The sequence below is a fragment of the Carex rostrata genome, chromosome 3, assembly GCF_964058835.1.
Source record: "Carex rostrata chromosome 3, lpCarRost1.2, whole genome shotgun sequence".
In the NCBI taxonomy this organism is placed as follows: domain Eukaryota; kingdom Viridiplantae; phylum Streptophyta; class Magnoliopsida; order Poales; family Cyperaceae; genus Carex; species Carex rostrata.
Window position 1 is genome coordinate 11,738,536 of NC_135920.1, and position 16,761 is coordinate 11,755,296.

Sequence of the window (16,761 nt, forward strand, 5' to 3'; positions counted from 1 at the left end):
AGCTCACAGGATAAAGAATACTTTACAAGTTTACAAACATTGAAATTTGGAAGGTTTAGACCTCCAAAAAGATGCATCCAATATGTTATCAAATTAGTGTATCTTGTTAAATTGGAGACTTTTACGGTGTGCAACAATTCTGCTAGGCCCAACACAAGGACTATTTTTTGTTAAAACCCAAGAATATGTATATAGAGATAGAGTCCAACCGAAAATAAGTGCGTCATAGTCTGTCCAAATAACGGGCTAAATTGGAAGCAAATAACTAAATATGCATGGGTCATGACTCATGAATGATGTTTCTTGATGGTTGGTTCTATAGGCCGGAACAAAGAAATACGAGGTGCATTGGGACTGTTCGGCAAGGCTTCCTTAAGCTTCCTTTAGCTTCTTTAGTCGCTTAATTCTGTCGAACACCGGTTCCTTAGCACGGATTAAGATTATCTCCTTTAGCTTCCTTTTGTCCGGATCTTAATCTTATGTCCGAGTCTTAAGGCACCTCTACCCCTTCCTTTAGCCTCCTTAGCTATCACTCATGGATTAAGACAACCGAACATCAGTTCTTTAATTTTCCTTAAGACTTAATCCTAACTAAGATTAAGAGGTGTTGCCGAACAGCCCATTGGGTTTTAAGCTTTCACGAAGAGGTTCTCTATTCTTTTGTGGTGTGTATCCGATGTTACCCGATATCGGATACGGATATGTACCGATACGTCAATTAGTGTATTGGCTTACTCTTCGATACAGCTTTGACTGTATTTGATATGACAGCGATACGTTTCATTATTTCTCTTGTCAAAATACTTAAACACTGTACTAAACTACTTTATACATTTTATATACTAGTAACTATTATACTTAATTTATATTTGAACTAAGCCTTTAGATTTTTTTTACAAGTTTGATTTAAATTATGATAATAATTAATCTAAATATCATAACTAAATATTAAAAAATTAATATATATACAATAGACGTGGTATTTTAGATTTTTGTAAATTGTTTTATTGACGTATTTGTATCTATATTGTATCCGATACGATATCCATACCCGTATCGTATATTGCCAACATAGTGTATATCTAAATCACATTTAGATGTTACTTAAATTTAAGAAGGATTAAATTATATAATTTATCTTACTTTATTGTTTTATATCTAATTTGACGATTCGAAGTTGCGATTTAAAGTAGTCCATCATAAGGAATAAGATATTTTTCCTATTGAGTAAAGATTGAAGTTCCAATCACTAAATTAATTAATATCTGATGAAAAATAAAATTTATTTATCAAAATTTTAAATTTACAACTTTTCACATGAAACTATTATCTGTACCATTAAATCAAAGATGGCTCTAAAAAGAATAAGATGTGACAAATGAATTTCTGTCTATTACGTTACTCATCGGACGGAGATAATTGTTTATGACATTTTATTTCTCATATTTATTCGATGTTTGACAATTTAAGTGTAAAATAAGAGCTTTATTTCACTCATTTCATTTGAAAAATAGAAACATTCTCGATATTTACTCATATGTGTTATATTAGAGATCTAAATACGTGTCGTAATGTGATTAAGTCAAAATTTTACTTGACGTATTGTATTGTGACTAAATTTAATCATATTGTGACTACACGTGATGTGTTCAAATATAATTGGTTACATTTGATCACATTTAATTTTTTTATTTTTAATAATTTAAGATTCACTATTTGATTACAATCTAATGATTATAATTACACAAGTGTGATCAAATTTTTCATGTGACGTGATGTGTTGTGTCAAATTTTCAAAAAATAAACGGAACACGTGAGCCATAATATGTGACCGGTTACACTGATGTACATGCCGTGTCATATTGTGACGAAATCGTGCCATTCGTGACGTATCCAGTCTTGTCGTGATTTTTTTAAATCTCTACGCTCTATTTTCTATAATTATAATAAGAGGAAAGTAAAAGGAGAAAAAACATTTTTTGTTGTTGTTATTCTAGATTGATAGTTTGGTTGGATCTAGTAGTTGACTTTGTAGCTCTGCGCATCATTGGATGCCTTTCAACTCATTATATCTCTTTCTTTTAAACAAGGAAATGGATGTCGTTCATTATCTGAGACTCAAAAGAAAATGCACGCCATCCGAATTCCGAGGTGTTTCACAAGAGGGCACGATGACACGCTTCTTTCCCATGTGAACATTTGTTGCTCATCTCCATTTCAATGAAAAACGGCTGTTCTTCGTGTTTTATATAAATCTTCATTAGATTCAATTACAATTTACAAACAAATTATAAGATAAAATCATCAATTTGAAATTTGAAATTTGTGTAAAATGTTTGATTTTGGGAATTTTGTGGATGATATTATAAAAATACAAGTAACAGTACTTATAACCGAAAAAGTTACAATTTAAAAATATAAAGACACTAATTATCACATTATTTTTTATAATATAATTAAGAGAAGGGATTCACTTACAAAATTCAAATGTAACACATATTGTCATTGTATCAAGATCGCACATCTGATTTTAATCAATGGCCAAATCTCATCGCGAGATGAAATAATTTTTGCGTTGAATCTCTCTCTGTTAAATCACGCCACCCAATCTCTCTCTCATGATTTCCTGCCCTCGAGCCTTTCTGTGATCCTCTTTTTGCTGATAAAACACTCTCTTCTCTTGTCAAAAAGTCATATAATCATTGACTCTCTCTTCTCCACTTCTTCTATTAACTGCTCATGTTCTATTCAGAGATGGAGCCAAAGTTTCAAACTATGAGTGTCAAACATGAATGGAGTCAACCGTATAAAATTTTTATGCTAAGAATAGAGATCAATTTGCCGTATTTATCACATTTTAATCAAAATTATATATAAAATCTTACATAAATATAAAAAATTAAAAAAAAGAGATTAATTGACCCCATTCACAAAGAATACCTCCGTTCCTGGTCCTATCTCTTCCTCACGTCCTCTCAGCTCCAATTATTAATATTTTTAGTATTAAAATTATTTGTTTCATGTTTTTTTTTTTCAATCAATTTTTTTTTTATGCAATGACAGGTGAGGAGGACATCTCCATTCTATTGTTAAATGGAGAGAAGACAATTACCCTCTTCTTATGCAAATCTCAAAGTACACTTGGCACCTCCTCCAGAGCGTTGACTTGTTAGATCATTGGAATTGGAACCGACCTGAGACCTCAACTTCTAGTAACAGCAACACTCTCTCATTTCAAAATGGACTTTTATTATTTCCCAATAAAATTATAACAAGATATTTAATTAATTAAAAAAAACACTATCCAACAACGAACTTAATGAACCAAGCAACTTCCAGCCAACCAAGAGCTGTAGAATATCTATTGACATCTAGAAACATCAACAAGAAGCAAATATATAACGAGTTAGTATATGTAGTATACTGTATTATTTAAAAAAAAAATGTTGAGACATCATTACAGCCATGGTAACAAGATTGGCGTTATTCGCGAATTATTCCAAATTAAATCGATGGTGAACACATATTATTCGGTATATCCGAATTATTTCCAAATTTTATGAATTATACTTAAATTATTCTCGAATTATACTCGAATTAGTTCCGGTACCAAAAAAATTTCTCTCTCTCTCTCTCTATATATATATATTTATTTTTTTTGCTCTCTTGTGGAACTAGGATTTTCGGTCCGGACTCAATGTATAATTCCGAATTATTTCTGAATTATATCCAAATTAATTATTCACGAATCACAAATTTTTGATCACCCAAACTTTTCCTGAATCATTAAGTTAGGCACTATGCTATTTGTAGCTAACTAGCTACTCACAACATGAAAAGGCTATAAGAAAGGGGTAACAGAGGAACCCAAGCAATTTCCATTGACCTTACCATTACTCATCACCTATATAACACAGAAATACTACTTCAACAACAAAAACAACAATTAAACTAGTTATATCTTATAACCTCAAATAAACCAACTTAGCAACTAGAACTCTGAACTCAACCGAAAATTAATGGCTTTTGTAGAATCGGCAAGTCACAATGACAACAGAAACATGAAGCTTCTGTCAAGATGTCCCCGACTCGAGATGAATCCGATGACTATTGAAGCAGTCGGACAGGCAGTTGAAGAGAGGGTCATAGTTCGGCTTGACAATGTCATCTTGGTCGACAAGCAACGCATGAACAAGATGATGGAGTTGGTCGGATCGGATACAAAAGATGGATTGGCACGTCTTCTATGGCATGCAGTGACTAGGCAACAACCGAAGAAAACGGGAATGGCAATGCGACACGGGAAACGGTGGAAGCCGGCTCTTCAGAGTATACCTGAGAAGATCTAAGAGTTTTTCTTATGCCCTCGATGCGCGCCTTTTATGCGTACGAGTGCATCTTTTTTTTTTTCCCTGTTTGTATATAGAGTATGTTTGGTGATCCTTTTTTATGGTTATATTATCATGCCAGAGAAGAAAGGAAGGCTAGCTACATATATTGAGATCTCGTACTCTTAGAAGCATCATTTCTTGCTTTAATTTGTTGTTGTTTGTGAATGTTTGAAAGATGATAGATTACTAATTAGTTGTTTTAGGTTTGGAAGGGATTATTGTTTTTAATGATAATGAGATTACTCAGATTAATGATATTGTTTATGTATTATGCCAATAAAAATATTAATTATTTAAATTTTTAATAGTTTCAAATTAATTATCTTTATTGCATCTAGAGAAACAATATTTAAAGTATATGAAATGTTATTAATGAACTATATCTATATTGTATAAGTCAATATATTTATAAATTTATTTTTAAATTTTCAAGCTTATCTGAATTAATTCCAAAATAGTTAAATTATAATTATAAAAGGACGAATTTCGAACTTGAAACTATGTAAGAAGCAAAGAATCGAATTTCGAGCGCATAATAGAAATTTAATTGTCTCAAGTTATTCAACAATTCATATTGATTTAATTTGGAGATTGTTATTGATTATCAAGTTTGTTGATTAATTTGGATAGTAATGCAAATTTATATTAATGTCCATTGAATATGTGTGTGTGTGTGTGTGTGTGTGTGTGTGTGTGAACCTTTAATGCCAATCAGACCTATCTTGAATTGATTAAAATTATTAATTGGAAATGAAATTCAATTGAAAAAAAAATAAGTATCCTCAATTATCACAGTTAAATCCATAAATTTGTTACTAATAAAAGATAAAAATATGTGTCTAGACTCTAGACGTCATTTTACTATTATATTAATTATTTATTGGTTCGTAGTTAGTACTTTAATTATTCTCAACCTCGCATTTCAACATAAGATGAGGGTCTTTTGGCTTTGGAATATAGTGTTGATAATAATATCAAATTCTACAATTTTAACATATTTTATTAAATTTAAAAAATTAAAATTCGATTTTTTTTTTTAATCTAATTGTCATGCATACGGAAATGAGATCTTATTGCATGAGCAAATAAATAGAATTATTATTTTTACTCGGTGTTATTGAATATATTAGTGGATACTAAGAGTCTAAGAGAGTATCTCCATCTCTAGGATCGATGGAGGAAGAAATAAGTATAAATGACCAATGTAGATTGTTCAGAATAAAATTTAAATTCTCCCTTCACCGAATTACCATCTTCTAAAAATAAATAAACATAATTGGCAGAATTTTGTTACTCCAAATGGTGGGACGTAAATTAAATTTGCTCTCTCTATGAAGCACCGTTCAATGATATTGAATCGTTCCAAAAATCTTATCGTTTATTATTATTTTTCTACGGACTTGTAATAAAACAAAATTTCAGTTTGAATTCCTTTAGCTGAAAATATTTTAGTTACCACCGTGAAATTTCAAAATTCTGACATTATTATTGTTTTTTAAAAAAAAAGTTGTCACAAATGCAAACTTACCAAACTTTTTTTATTGTTAAAATAAATTTAAAAATGTTAAATAAAGATATTTGAAGGACCATTCTTGTAATGTACTGGACCTAAGAATTCACAAAAGAAACTAGAAATCTAGTCGCTGAGATTGATACCTGTTTGTAAATAAAGAATTCACCAAATCAATTTATGAAATATCAACCTTTAAAGCAATTACTTAGAAGCAGAATTTATTATTCTGACCACTGTGTAACAAATTATCCTGATTTCATGCCATCTAGTTTATTTTCATAAACCTAGTCTGAGCACTATAACAATAAAATAAAAATTTAAATCAATTAAAAATAAATAAATTTTGGTGTGCGGTCTGAGCACCATCTGAAATTTGAGAAAACGGTAATAATGTCAGAATTTTGAATTTTAGAGTGGTAACTAAAGAATTTTCAGTTCCTTTGGAAATATTGCTTTTAATCTGAGTCGTCAGATATGGATCAACGGCCCAGATATATTAAAAACAAACCATGATCCGTGGACTTCGATCTGGGCCGATCATATATACCGACACGGCCCTCATCATTTTATTGTTTTGTGGCAAAGAAGCCCGTACGCAATCATTTATTGTTTTCAAATCAAATCAAAATAAAGAAAAGGTGAATCTCTGGCCAAGTGGCCAGCGATCTTATATCACCTGGATGTCGCAGGTAACAGAATATTTCTTATTAGACCTTAACCGTTCGATCAGAAAACGCGAATATTAATGGCCACGTGTATTAACTGGAAAGGCCATGATTTTGATCGAACGATCTATATATAAAATGAAATATTCTGTTACCTAAGAGAATATGGACTCGTGCCTTGTAAGGTAACGAAAAGCTGAGCCTATAGCCGTAGTCTTTGCATCTGTGGAATAAGCTTTTGTCAACACCTGGCTCACAGCCTCGTTTTAATTTGGAGGAGTTCATCATATTGAGTAGGTCAGTAGGTGCCTTATGTGCTGTACTCTTGGAGCATCCAGTATTTTTCTTCACTCCGGTCCCTATGCAGATTTGACTAAGAGAGTTTTTATTTGAATTCTTGGAACCCACTACCGAGTATTGATTAGCTGTTCTCTGTTTAGAGCTTTCATCTGTACTATTCATTCAAGTTTCACCGACTCTATTTCTGTCAATTCATTCAAAGTGTTTCAAGGCCATGTATTATTGTGGAAGGATTTAGCATTGTTGGAAAGAATATTAAACAAGGTAAATAAGAATGATACCAGTTTTATCTCAACAAGGTAAATTGATTTACTTAATCATGTATCTTTTAGCATAATTATTATGCATTTTAGTTGTTGTCCGTTCCTTTTTCCAAGCTACAAATTGTGTTGATCTCGGTAGATGGTTTCAATATCGATCATCACTGCTCAATATATATCATCCTTAATTGAGATGTGGTTGTCCTATTTCTTGTTACAAATAAATTTCTAATTCATGGCTTTGTGCAATATGTATTGTAATGCAGGAGTTATTGAAAGTTGAAATATGGAGAAGCCCAAAAGTGATGGTGGCACAGAGAATGTAGAACATGACCGTATTAGTAGCCTGCCTGATGAGGTTTTGACCCATATCCTCTCTTTTCTGAGCACAAAAGAAGCCGTAAGCACGTGTGTTTTATCAAAGAGATGGATACATACATGGGCTACCGTGCCAGTTCTCGACTTCAATCTCTATGAATTCTTAAGTGATAATCTGGATGGTCACCCTCTTGGAGAAAGAGAAAAGAGAAAATGTGTGGCTAGGTTTGAGCAATTTGTGCATGGTGTTTTGAATAATCATGAATCAGCAAACTTGGATGTAGTTCGTTACATGCGTGAAATGCAGAGGAGCGAAACTTTTATCCCCATGGAATGGCTTGACCTTGTGGCTCTTCTAATGCCACGGGTGATCAATATCTACATTAGTAGAGCTGACTTTAAGAGGGGTAATTATATAGATTTGCCTGATTCAGTTTTCTCTAGTGCAAAATTGCAACATCTTAAGATGAATATCAACATCGATAAGAGTCCCATTGTTAGACCCGCATCAATAATTTTACCTTTGTTGAAAGTTTTACAGCTAAGTGGTGTAGAGCTCCATAACGATTTTACACAAAAACTTGTCAAGGGCTGCCCCGCCCTTGAAATGCTGGATCTGTGTTGCTGTGAGTTATATTTCTCTAGCATTTCCTCTAATGCATTGAAGAAACTGACTATTCTTCAGTGTCGTCTATTTGAGAATATGCAAATTTCGTGCCCTGGGCTTGTCTCTTTGAACATTCGTTCACATTTTCAATGGGGAGGTGTTGGCATTTCATTGAAGAAGGCGATAAATCTAGTAAATGCAACAATCAGATTATTTTATTGGCATCGGTTTAATGGTGGTGGTGATGATGATGTGCCAGTTCTAGATCTTCTCAGCAGTCTCTCTAGTGCTACAGAATTAGCGCTTTATTTTGACACTGATTTGAAGGTATACTATTTACTCAGTTCTTTAAAATCAAAACTACAATTCTTTTCCCTTATTTGCAGTTGTAGGTTCACTGAAATGTTCAATGTTCTTTGTCATAATTTTTTTTTTTTGTGCATAATAAGCACATTCCTTGTTGCCTGACCTTTTGGTATCAATACATTTGTACCCATCAATTGTAAGTATGATGTTAGCATGTACATATGATATGGTTTCTGGAGTACCTTCTATCAAAGTTTGCTAAGAAAAGTTTCCAGTTGCTTGTAATTTTTTCTACGTATTTATGTACAGACCTAACCTTCTCAGTCTTTTTCGTACTAGATCTGGAATTTTTAATAATGTATCAACACCAAAATATACCCAAAAATGGTAGTAATTTCACAATGTAGTTGTGTGGATTTGTATTTGTGAAAGTTTCTTTTGTTAGTTATTAGCCAGATTAATCTACCTTTTCACGATGTTGCTTGTTTATGAATTACAATGTTGGTATTTGCCTCTAAAGTTTATATTTCATTTTTTTTAAATGAAGGAACCAGTGGAAGAGGATGTTTCTAACTGCAGACATTTCAAAAACTTGAAGAAACTGTATATTGGGATGTGGGATACGAGCTATGACTTTTACTTGATAGCTTGTTTGCTCCAGTGTTCTCCTAATTTAAATGAGCTCAATTTGTTACTCAATGTGGTACTCTCTCTATCTCTAGCTACTTGTTAAGTCTCTTATGTTTACCATTTGTAAAGTTAATGTAGCGATAGTACTATATATATAGTCTTAAAAACATATGAATAATTATTGGTTTTATTTTATATAATTAATAACGAGTAGTACTTCGGTACTTCCTGATTTCAGTACCACATTTGTAAGTATGGTTCCATTTTTTTATGTAAATTTTTTAAACTGGCAGTCTGGATCTAAACTGATTTTCTTAACTACATATATCATTTTGTGCTTATTTGGGGCTTATGAATGAATTGAGGCCTAAACAAGTTTAATTCCTTGTGGTATTTGACCACTCAGGTTCTGCACCATCCTAGACAAGTCTAGTGATAGTTCGAGTGATCGATGCTACCAAAACATGATGATAAATTTTTTAGGCAACTAGTGATTTTTCTTTGTTTTTTTTACCATCATAACAGAGACGAGATAAAATACAGGAGCTCAGACAAGAGGTTTCGGGAGATGCTTTATTCTGCCATGAGTATCTGGAGACCGTAAACATCCGCGTTAGGAACATGTTTGAATTGCCTAGTGAATGCGTCGAAAATTTGATGAAGACTTTGGGTAAATATATAAAGAAAATAGGGAAAATTATCATAACTTATGATTCATAAGTTAGTATGTTCAAAGAGGAGGGATCAAGTTACAACAAGTTACAACAAGCATTTTCTACATTTTCAAAGTTTAAATCGTCGATTCAAACCATTAGATGTGATCTCTACAATAAAATGTTTTTGAAGACCAAATTTTATATTTTTTGGAATTTTTTAACTATTTATTAAGATGAGTACAAAATTCAATGGTCTGAATTTGACTAGTTTTTTTACCCATCTTAATAAATAGTAAAAAAATTCTAAAAAATGTAAAATTTGGTCTCCAAGCACATTTTATTGTAGATATTACATCTAACAGTTTGGATCGACGATTTGGATTTTGAAAATGTAGAAAATGCTTGTTGTAACTTGATCTCTTCTCATGTTCAAAATTAGTCCCTTGACCATCTTTCTTAAAATTAGACAGGTTTGGCCTTATGCATGGTAATTTTTAGAGGCTTGATGATTATGTAGTCTTTTGTGTGTTTAATTTAGACTGGTTAACTTAAAAGTGGTCTTCTGGATGTGTTTTGTGTTATGTATCAAATGGTAAGATATCAAAATGCCATATTAAGTTTTTCAATGCAATCTTGTTTGTGTTTCCAAAATATGACAACCCAATTAAGGTTGCTGACGGTTGGAATGCCCAATCAAGTCTTGGCCAAGAGCTTTCAACCCCCATATATATTCTCAGCTGCTTTTGGTGAGAATGCCTAAACATTGTTTTACAACTGCTCTCCTGTAAATGCAGTTGCCTAAGCATTGTTTTACATCTCTTCTGTCAAATACAAAACGGACAATGCAACTTGTGGATGATAAAACTTTTAGTTCATCTTATTGTGAGTTTACCATACTTGACCGCTTCTAATTGAACATGTTTGTTAAATAAATCTAACATAGGCTCACTACCTAAAATTGCTGATTTGGTGTGTGGTGGCCAGAACTATACAATTTGGCATGACGATGCTTAGTGAACTCGCAATTGAGCCAATTGCATGGCTAGGACAAATTTCACGAATTGAGCTCAGAACAATAACAATGGCGAACAAAAAACGATAGAAAGAACACACAGAATCTTTATTCAATTCGATAATCCGAATGGTTAACAATAAAATAATCAATAATAAAAAAAACAAATGGATCTCACTAATCTGTGTGATTAATTCGCTAAAACAGACAATCTCTTACGCCTCCAGTTCCTCCGCGAATGTCTTCTCCAGTGTTGGGCATCTCAGACCCACCCGTCAGCGAGTACTACTTTCAACAGCTCTGGATCAACACAATTTGAGAATCTCAAAATTACGTATTTTCCCCTCTAAAATTCATAAACTCACAAATTTACTCAATTTATTGACTTTTTCCTATCAAAACTCATTTTATATTTATAAAATAACAAATTTACCCTTTATTAAGAAAATACAAAATATGTAACATGTTAAGAGAGATATTTAGTCTTCTAATTGATCAATTTTGAGAGCAAATGATTCATTTTCTTATTTGTGGTACACACACAAGTATATGCCTTAATGCTATTGGGTAAGACTGGCAAAAAAGCTCGTGGCTCGTGGCCCGCTTGGTATTCGCCCGTGACTCGATCAGTAACAGCTTGTTCGTTAGTGGATCAAGTTAAAATAAGCTCGCTTGCAACATACTCGAGCCAGAATTAATGAGTTTGAGTTTGGCCTAGCCTGGCACGAGCTAGCTCGGTCGTTAACGAGCTATTTAATATACATAGTTTAATAGTTTAATCGGATCCATTCACTTCAGGTTTGGAATATTATGGTCTATGGATGTTATAGCTAATGTTATGACAATTGCACTTTGGATTGTATTTAACTTGATTGGTAATTTTGTATGCGATATGTGTGAATTAATTATAAGCAATTAAGTTAATTTGTATGAATTTGTTTGATTCGGTATGCATGAATTTATTTGTGAATATGTTTGTATAAATTTAGGATTTTGATATATTGTATGTATAAATTTAGTTGTAAAGTTAATTTATAGTAGTTGATTTGCTTAATTACAATTGAATTAAGAGTATTCCTCAGTAATTAGTCATATAAATATTATTTTATTTTAGCCATAATTGATAAGATGTGTTATAAAAATTTAAGATATAGCAGCAAAAAAATATACAAATTTATAAATCTGCCAAGCTAGTAACGAGCTAGCTCGACTCGCTCGGACAAGTCACGAGTCGGTCTTGAGCAATAGTTTTAGCTCGGGACCTAAAATCCAAACTCACTCGCTCAGCTTGATACACCAACAAGCCGAATACGAGTGTGATCTAGCTCGCTCTTTAACAGCTCGTTGCCACCCCTAGGTACGAATCACAAGTAGAAGAATGAACCATTTGTCCTCGAAAACCAATCAGTTAGAAGACAAAGCATTTTTCTCCCACATACTACATTTTTTTTAAACGTAAAATGGGTACTTTATAAATTTAAAACGTATTTTCATAGAAAATTCAATAATTGAGTAAATTTGTGAGTTTTTAAAATTTAGAAGGGTAAATATGATAATATGGATTTTAGAGAAGAAAGTATGTAATTTTAAGATTTTTGAGGAGTATATATGAAATTCTCCGAAATTGTAAAAATATTCAAATATTAATTCTTCCTTATGCTTGCTCTTCGTTTAGCACTTGTAAAATTATTGTCATTTGTTTCATTGAAAGCTGATTTTAGTTATTATAATATATAAAATATTCAAATAGGTATACTGACTTCATTTCACATGTAAAATTAAATACTCTTCATCTATTATAATCTTTAATACTATAAAGTATGAACTATTATTATTAAACAATGTTATCTTGTAGATCTTTTTTTTTCTCTTATTTGCATGATTAAAAAAAATATAGACTTATATTAGTTGTCATTTAGTTATTACTCCAATTTTTCAATATTGATTAGGTTGATAATTAGTAGAAATATAGAATATAAATTTTGAAAAGAAAAAAAAAAGCACTATGTACGATAGCTTCTACTATTGCTATGCTATTTATAATAGTTTTTTTTTCCTATCTGTTATGCTGCTATAATCGTTATTTACCATGATATATAAGATACTCATAAAACAATAGTAATGAACACAAATAGTTTATCATTTAGTATGTTGCACAATTGTTAATTCTCGAGAAAAGTGAGACTCTAGAGCATTCAATTTTGAGATAAAAAATTGTTTATAGCCACCGGATATTTTTTAAAGAAAAAAAAAGAGAGAGTAAAGCTCTCACTTTTAAATATTCACCAACAACAGTTTATCAATTCAAATATCCTTCAACACATAAAATATTATTTTTAATCAAAAAACCAAAAGCTGGTTGTTTAAAACCTATTTTGCATAATAGCTTTACTTGATAACAAATTTTCCTTCCATAGATCAAAATCGATCCTTTTTGGATGAAATTCAATTCCCTTCAAAACACAAGAGTTCTATTAAATGACATGATGAATTAAATTAATTTACTTGCATGCTTGGTTCAGTTGGTTGAAAATAAATCTGTTGTAATTCTTGGGGAATTTCATGACCCTGTAATCCCGATCCCAACCATTGATATTTTTCGAGATGTGTGCATGAAACTTACTTTTTTTATAAAGTTTTCGAGATCTGTGCACTAAAAAAATTGATATTTGATATTGGAATTTCAGGACTCTGTAATTCCTCCCGGAATTACAGCAGATTTGGACTCCAGTTGGTTTGAAACTGAGGGTACTGGCCCAATTTTTTTTTAGAAATTAAGAAATTATTTTTTGAGGAAATATATTTAATTTTTTTCTTCAAAAATGATAAAAATCGAACCATTAGTTCAGTTCAGGTGCAGGTTGATCGAATCAATAATTCGGATCACTCTTTGTCACATCTTTACACGAATGACTATGAATTTATCTGTAGAGAAAAAAAAAACATGAAAACACAAAAAATCGAACTATTGTTCCGATCACCTCCGAACCAAATTTTCACCTCTTCCTTTCCTTTGGAAATAAATCTGCTGTGATTATAAAGGGATCGCAGGACCCTGTTATTTCAAATCCATCTATTTATCTGTCTGGAGATTCGTACATAAAAAATAAGTGTTGTTTAGATTTGTGCATTCCAAAAAATGAAAGACTAGATTTGGAATCAAAGGATCATGTGATCACTTTAAAATCACAGCAGATTTATTTCCCCTTTCTTTGGCCATCTTTTTTTTTTTTTTTTTTTTCTTTTCCGATATGTGGTGCGCAAATGACTAGAGGTACCACCTTATTTGGTACCGAATCAATAATTCGATTCTTGCTTTTTTTTGAAAAAAAAAAAAAAAAAAAAAGTCAATTTTTTATGACAAAACGATTTTTTATTTTTATTTTTAAAACAATTGGTAGTAGGCTAGTAGGTCTTCAGAGATTTTGTGATTAAATACGCATTTCAAACCGGTAGCCGTAGGGCAAAGGATTGATTGATCATTGAAAAGCGACCTACTATAGAATATTATTTTTAATCAATAACCTTACAACGGCCATGTGCGAGCAAATGCCTACATCATTAACTGAGAGATTATAAAAGAAGAGAGGAGGCCCGATTTCTTGTGCCGCTTTCATGTGACATCTCTGTGCCAAGTCATTGAGCTTCCTTCCCCCAAACATAGTCACAAGATTCGCGAATTATATCCGAATAATTAGTTTTTTTAGTGATACCGAACCGAATGCCGAATTATTCGGTTGACCAAACTTTGACCGAATTGAACCTGAATAATTCGCGAATTTTACGATTAATTTACGAATTTTTCCTGAATTTTTTCCATAACATTTTTTTTTGTGCTATTTTGCAGGACTGAGATATCTGATTCGAATAATTCCGAATAATTCCCGAATTATACTCGAATTATTCCCGAATCACGAATTTTTGATCTTGCTGAACCGAACCCGAATAATTCATTTGTCTGAGCCCACTTATCAGCGATTTTGTTAGGATTGTTTTCAGAGAAACCGGTACAAAGAAGTACTAAGTTTGAATTAATAAAAAAAAAAAAAGCAAGAGAAAAGAGAAAATAAATTATGGCCATTAGATTCTTGGATTTTTGGGCGCGTATGTCGGCTCTTCCATGTGCATCAGTTTGCTGAGAAAGATTCTCGCTTGATTTTAATTTTTATTCTTGCAAATTGCAACCACCAAATTTGGAAACAACGCACAATTAACAGCGACTGGTCACTAGAATATATGCATCGTACATTATTACCTTAATGTCGGTTAAAAATATGACTAATATGTTATGTTATGTTAGATTATACCTTTTTTTACTGCAGTTTTCGGCCAGATAGTTTCCACCAGCTGAACATATAATATAGAGTGTAGCCCCATATGATTCCGGAAGCGTATCCTCTGCGGAGCTTTTAATCTGGTCCGTTCGTTTTGGATTGGGCGGATCAGATCAGATGTTGTCCGAATTGAAAAAATATATATATATATATATATATTCTCAAAATTTGCAAAATCTGATATGATCCGTCCAATCCGAAACGAACGGACCAGATTAAAAGCTCCGCAGAGGATGCGACAAATCTTTAACCTTTCATCTAGCTGATATTATTATTATTATTTATTTTTTTAAAGGTAAGATGGCTAATCCCTAATAAACCTTAAATAAATTGATGCACAATACTAGGTTTATGATCGAAATTATGGAATCGATATTGCAGCAATTTTTTCTTATTAACTTTGTATTGAAAAGTTTAATTTGTGATTGTATGAATTATCAATTGAGAGAAAGATATGTTAGTTTTATTTTATTATGCATCCTATGTTATTATCGTGCATCAATTTTATTTAAATAATTAATGAAAAGGCATATGAATTTTTGATATAAAAACTAATATAGTTATTTAATAAATATACTGGTTTCAAAGATTGCCTCAGAATTATAAAAAGACATCTTCTCTTATTTGGACGCATCCCATTTTGAAAACTCCGTCCACTTATTTTTCTGAAAGAGAGAAGTAAAAGAAAAACATCTAAGGTCTCCATCATCACGTCTGAAAAAACCCATTGAAGATCAGTATTTACGCTTCCGCCTAATGATGTCGTCACTTCATAACTATAAGATTTAAATCCATTTGTTATTTTATATTGGATTTACGGATTCTGAATTGCTTGTGTTGTAATTGCAAAACACGTTATGATATTATTATATCTATCAAGATAACCAATTTTAGCCTCATAAGAGGCATTTTAACAGCAATTGGCAACAACAATATTTTTTTATGCTTATATCTATAATAATTATGATCAGATGTTTTATGGTTTAATTCAATATCTCAATTTGATATCACATATTTTGAGTTGTTGATTTTCTCCCAATTAATTTGTACAAGTGATACAAACATGTTATTAATTTCATTTGTACTAGACCAAAAACTAAAATATCAATCCACCTATATAAAATACGCATTAAGGAAATATGAAATACCATTGAATATGTTTGTTATTAATTTGTTTCCTGATATAATGCAGATATACATATGTAGTAGAATATGAGAATAATGCATGCAGATGTATATTCTGAAACTTATTAATAGTATTCTTTAAAAAATTATGGCCTAAAATAATAAAATGCAATGTGACGCTAGTAGAATGTTAGAATAAAATGTAGTCATAAGTGGTATATATGCATTGTATTTTAATACACTACAGAAATGGTAATAATATGGACCTCTGATACTTAATTTTTCAAATAGTATAATCGGAAGAAGGTGACACGCCCTCAGCTCGGAGCTGCCCGCGACGTTCACTCGCTCTATAAACAAGGAAATCAGAGAGGAGAGTTAGGAAAACAGCACTGTATCAAGTGTAACACTCGCTCGTGTTCCTTCCTTCGCTTCCCATCCCCTTTCTCTACGCGAGTGGTTTCTGAAGCACAGTCTAAAATTATATTAAATAAATTTTCATTTTTTTTATATTTTAACAAAAAAGAGTTAAAATAATCATTCTGTAATCTCTTATTTGCAATTATATACAAGGCTGGTTCACCTAATGGATCCTTGATAGCCTGTCTTAAGACTCCCTCCATAATTCCATATGATTAATTGAA

The 16,761-nt window shown here is 31.8% G+C and overlaps 1 protein-coding gene across 1 annotated transcript; it reads left to right on the plus strand.

Annotated features, from left to right (window-relative positions):
- Positions 1–6,942: 6,942 nt before the first annotated feature.
- Positions 6,943–9,725, plus strand: LOC144551961 (F-box/FBD/LRR-repeat protein At1g16930-like). Its single transcript, XM_078300073.1, has 4 exons — positions 6,943–7,133; positions 7,396–8,381; positions 8,908–9,063; positions 9,516–9,725. Exons 2-4 carry the CDS (start codon positions 7,416–7,418, stop codon positions 9,708–9,710), a joined length of 1,317 nt encoding a protein of 438 aa, XP_078156199.1. The 5' UTR covers positions 6,943–7,133; positions 7,396–7,415; the 3' UTR covers positions 9,711–9,725.
- The last annotated feature ends 7,036 nt before the right edge of the window (positions 9,726–16,761 follow it).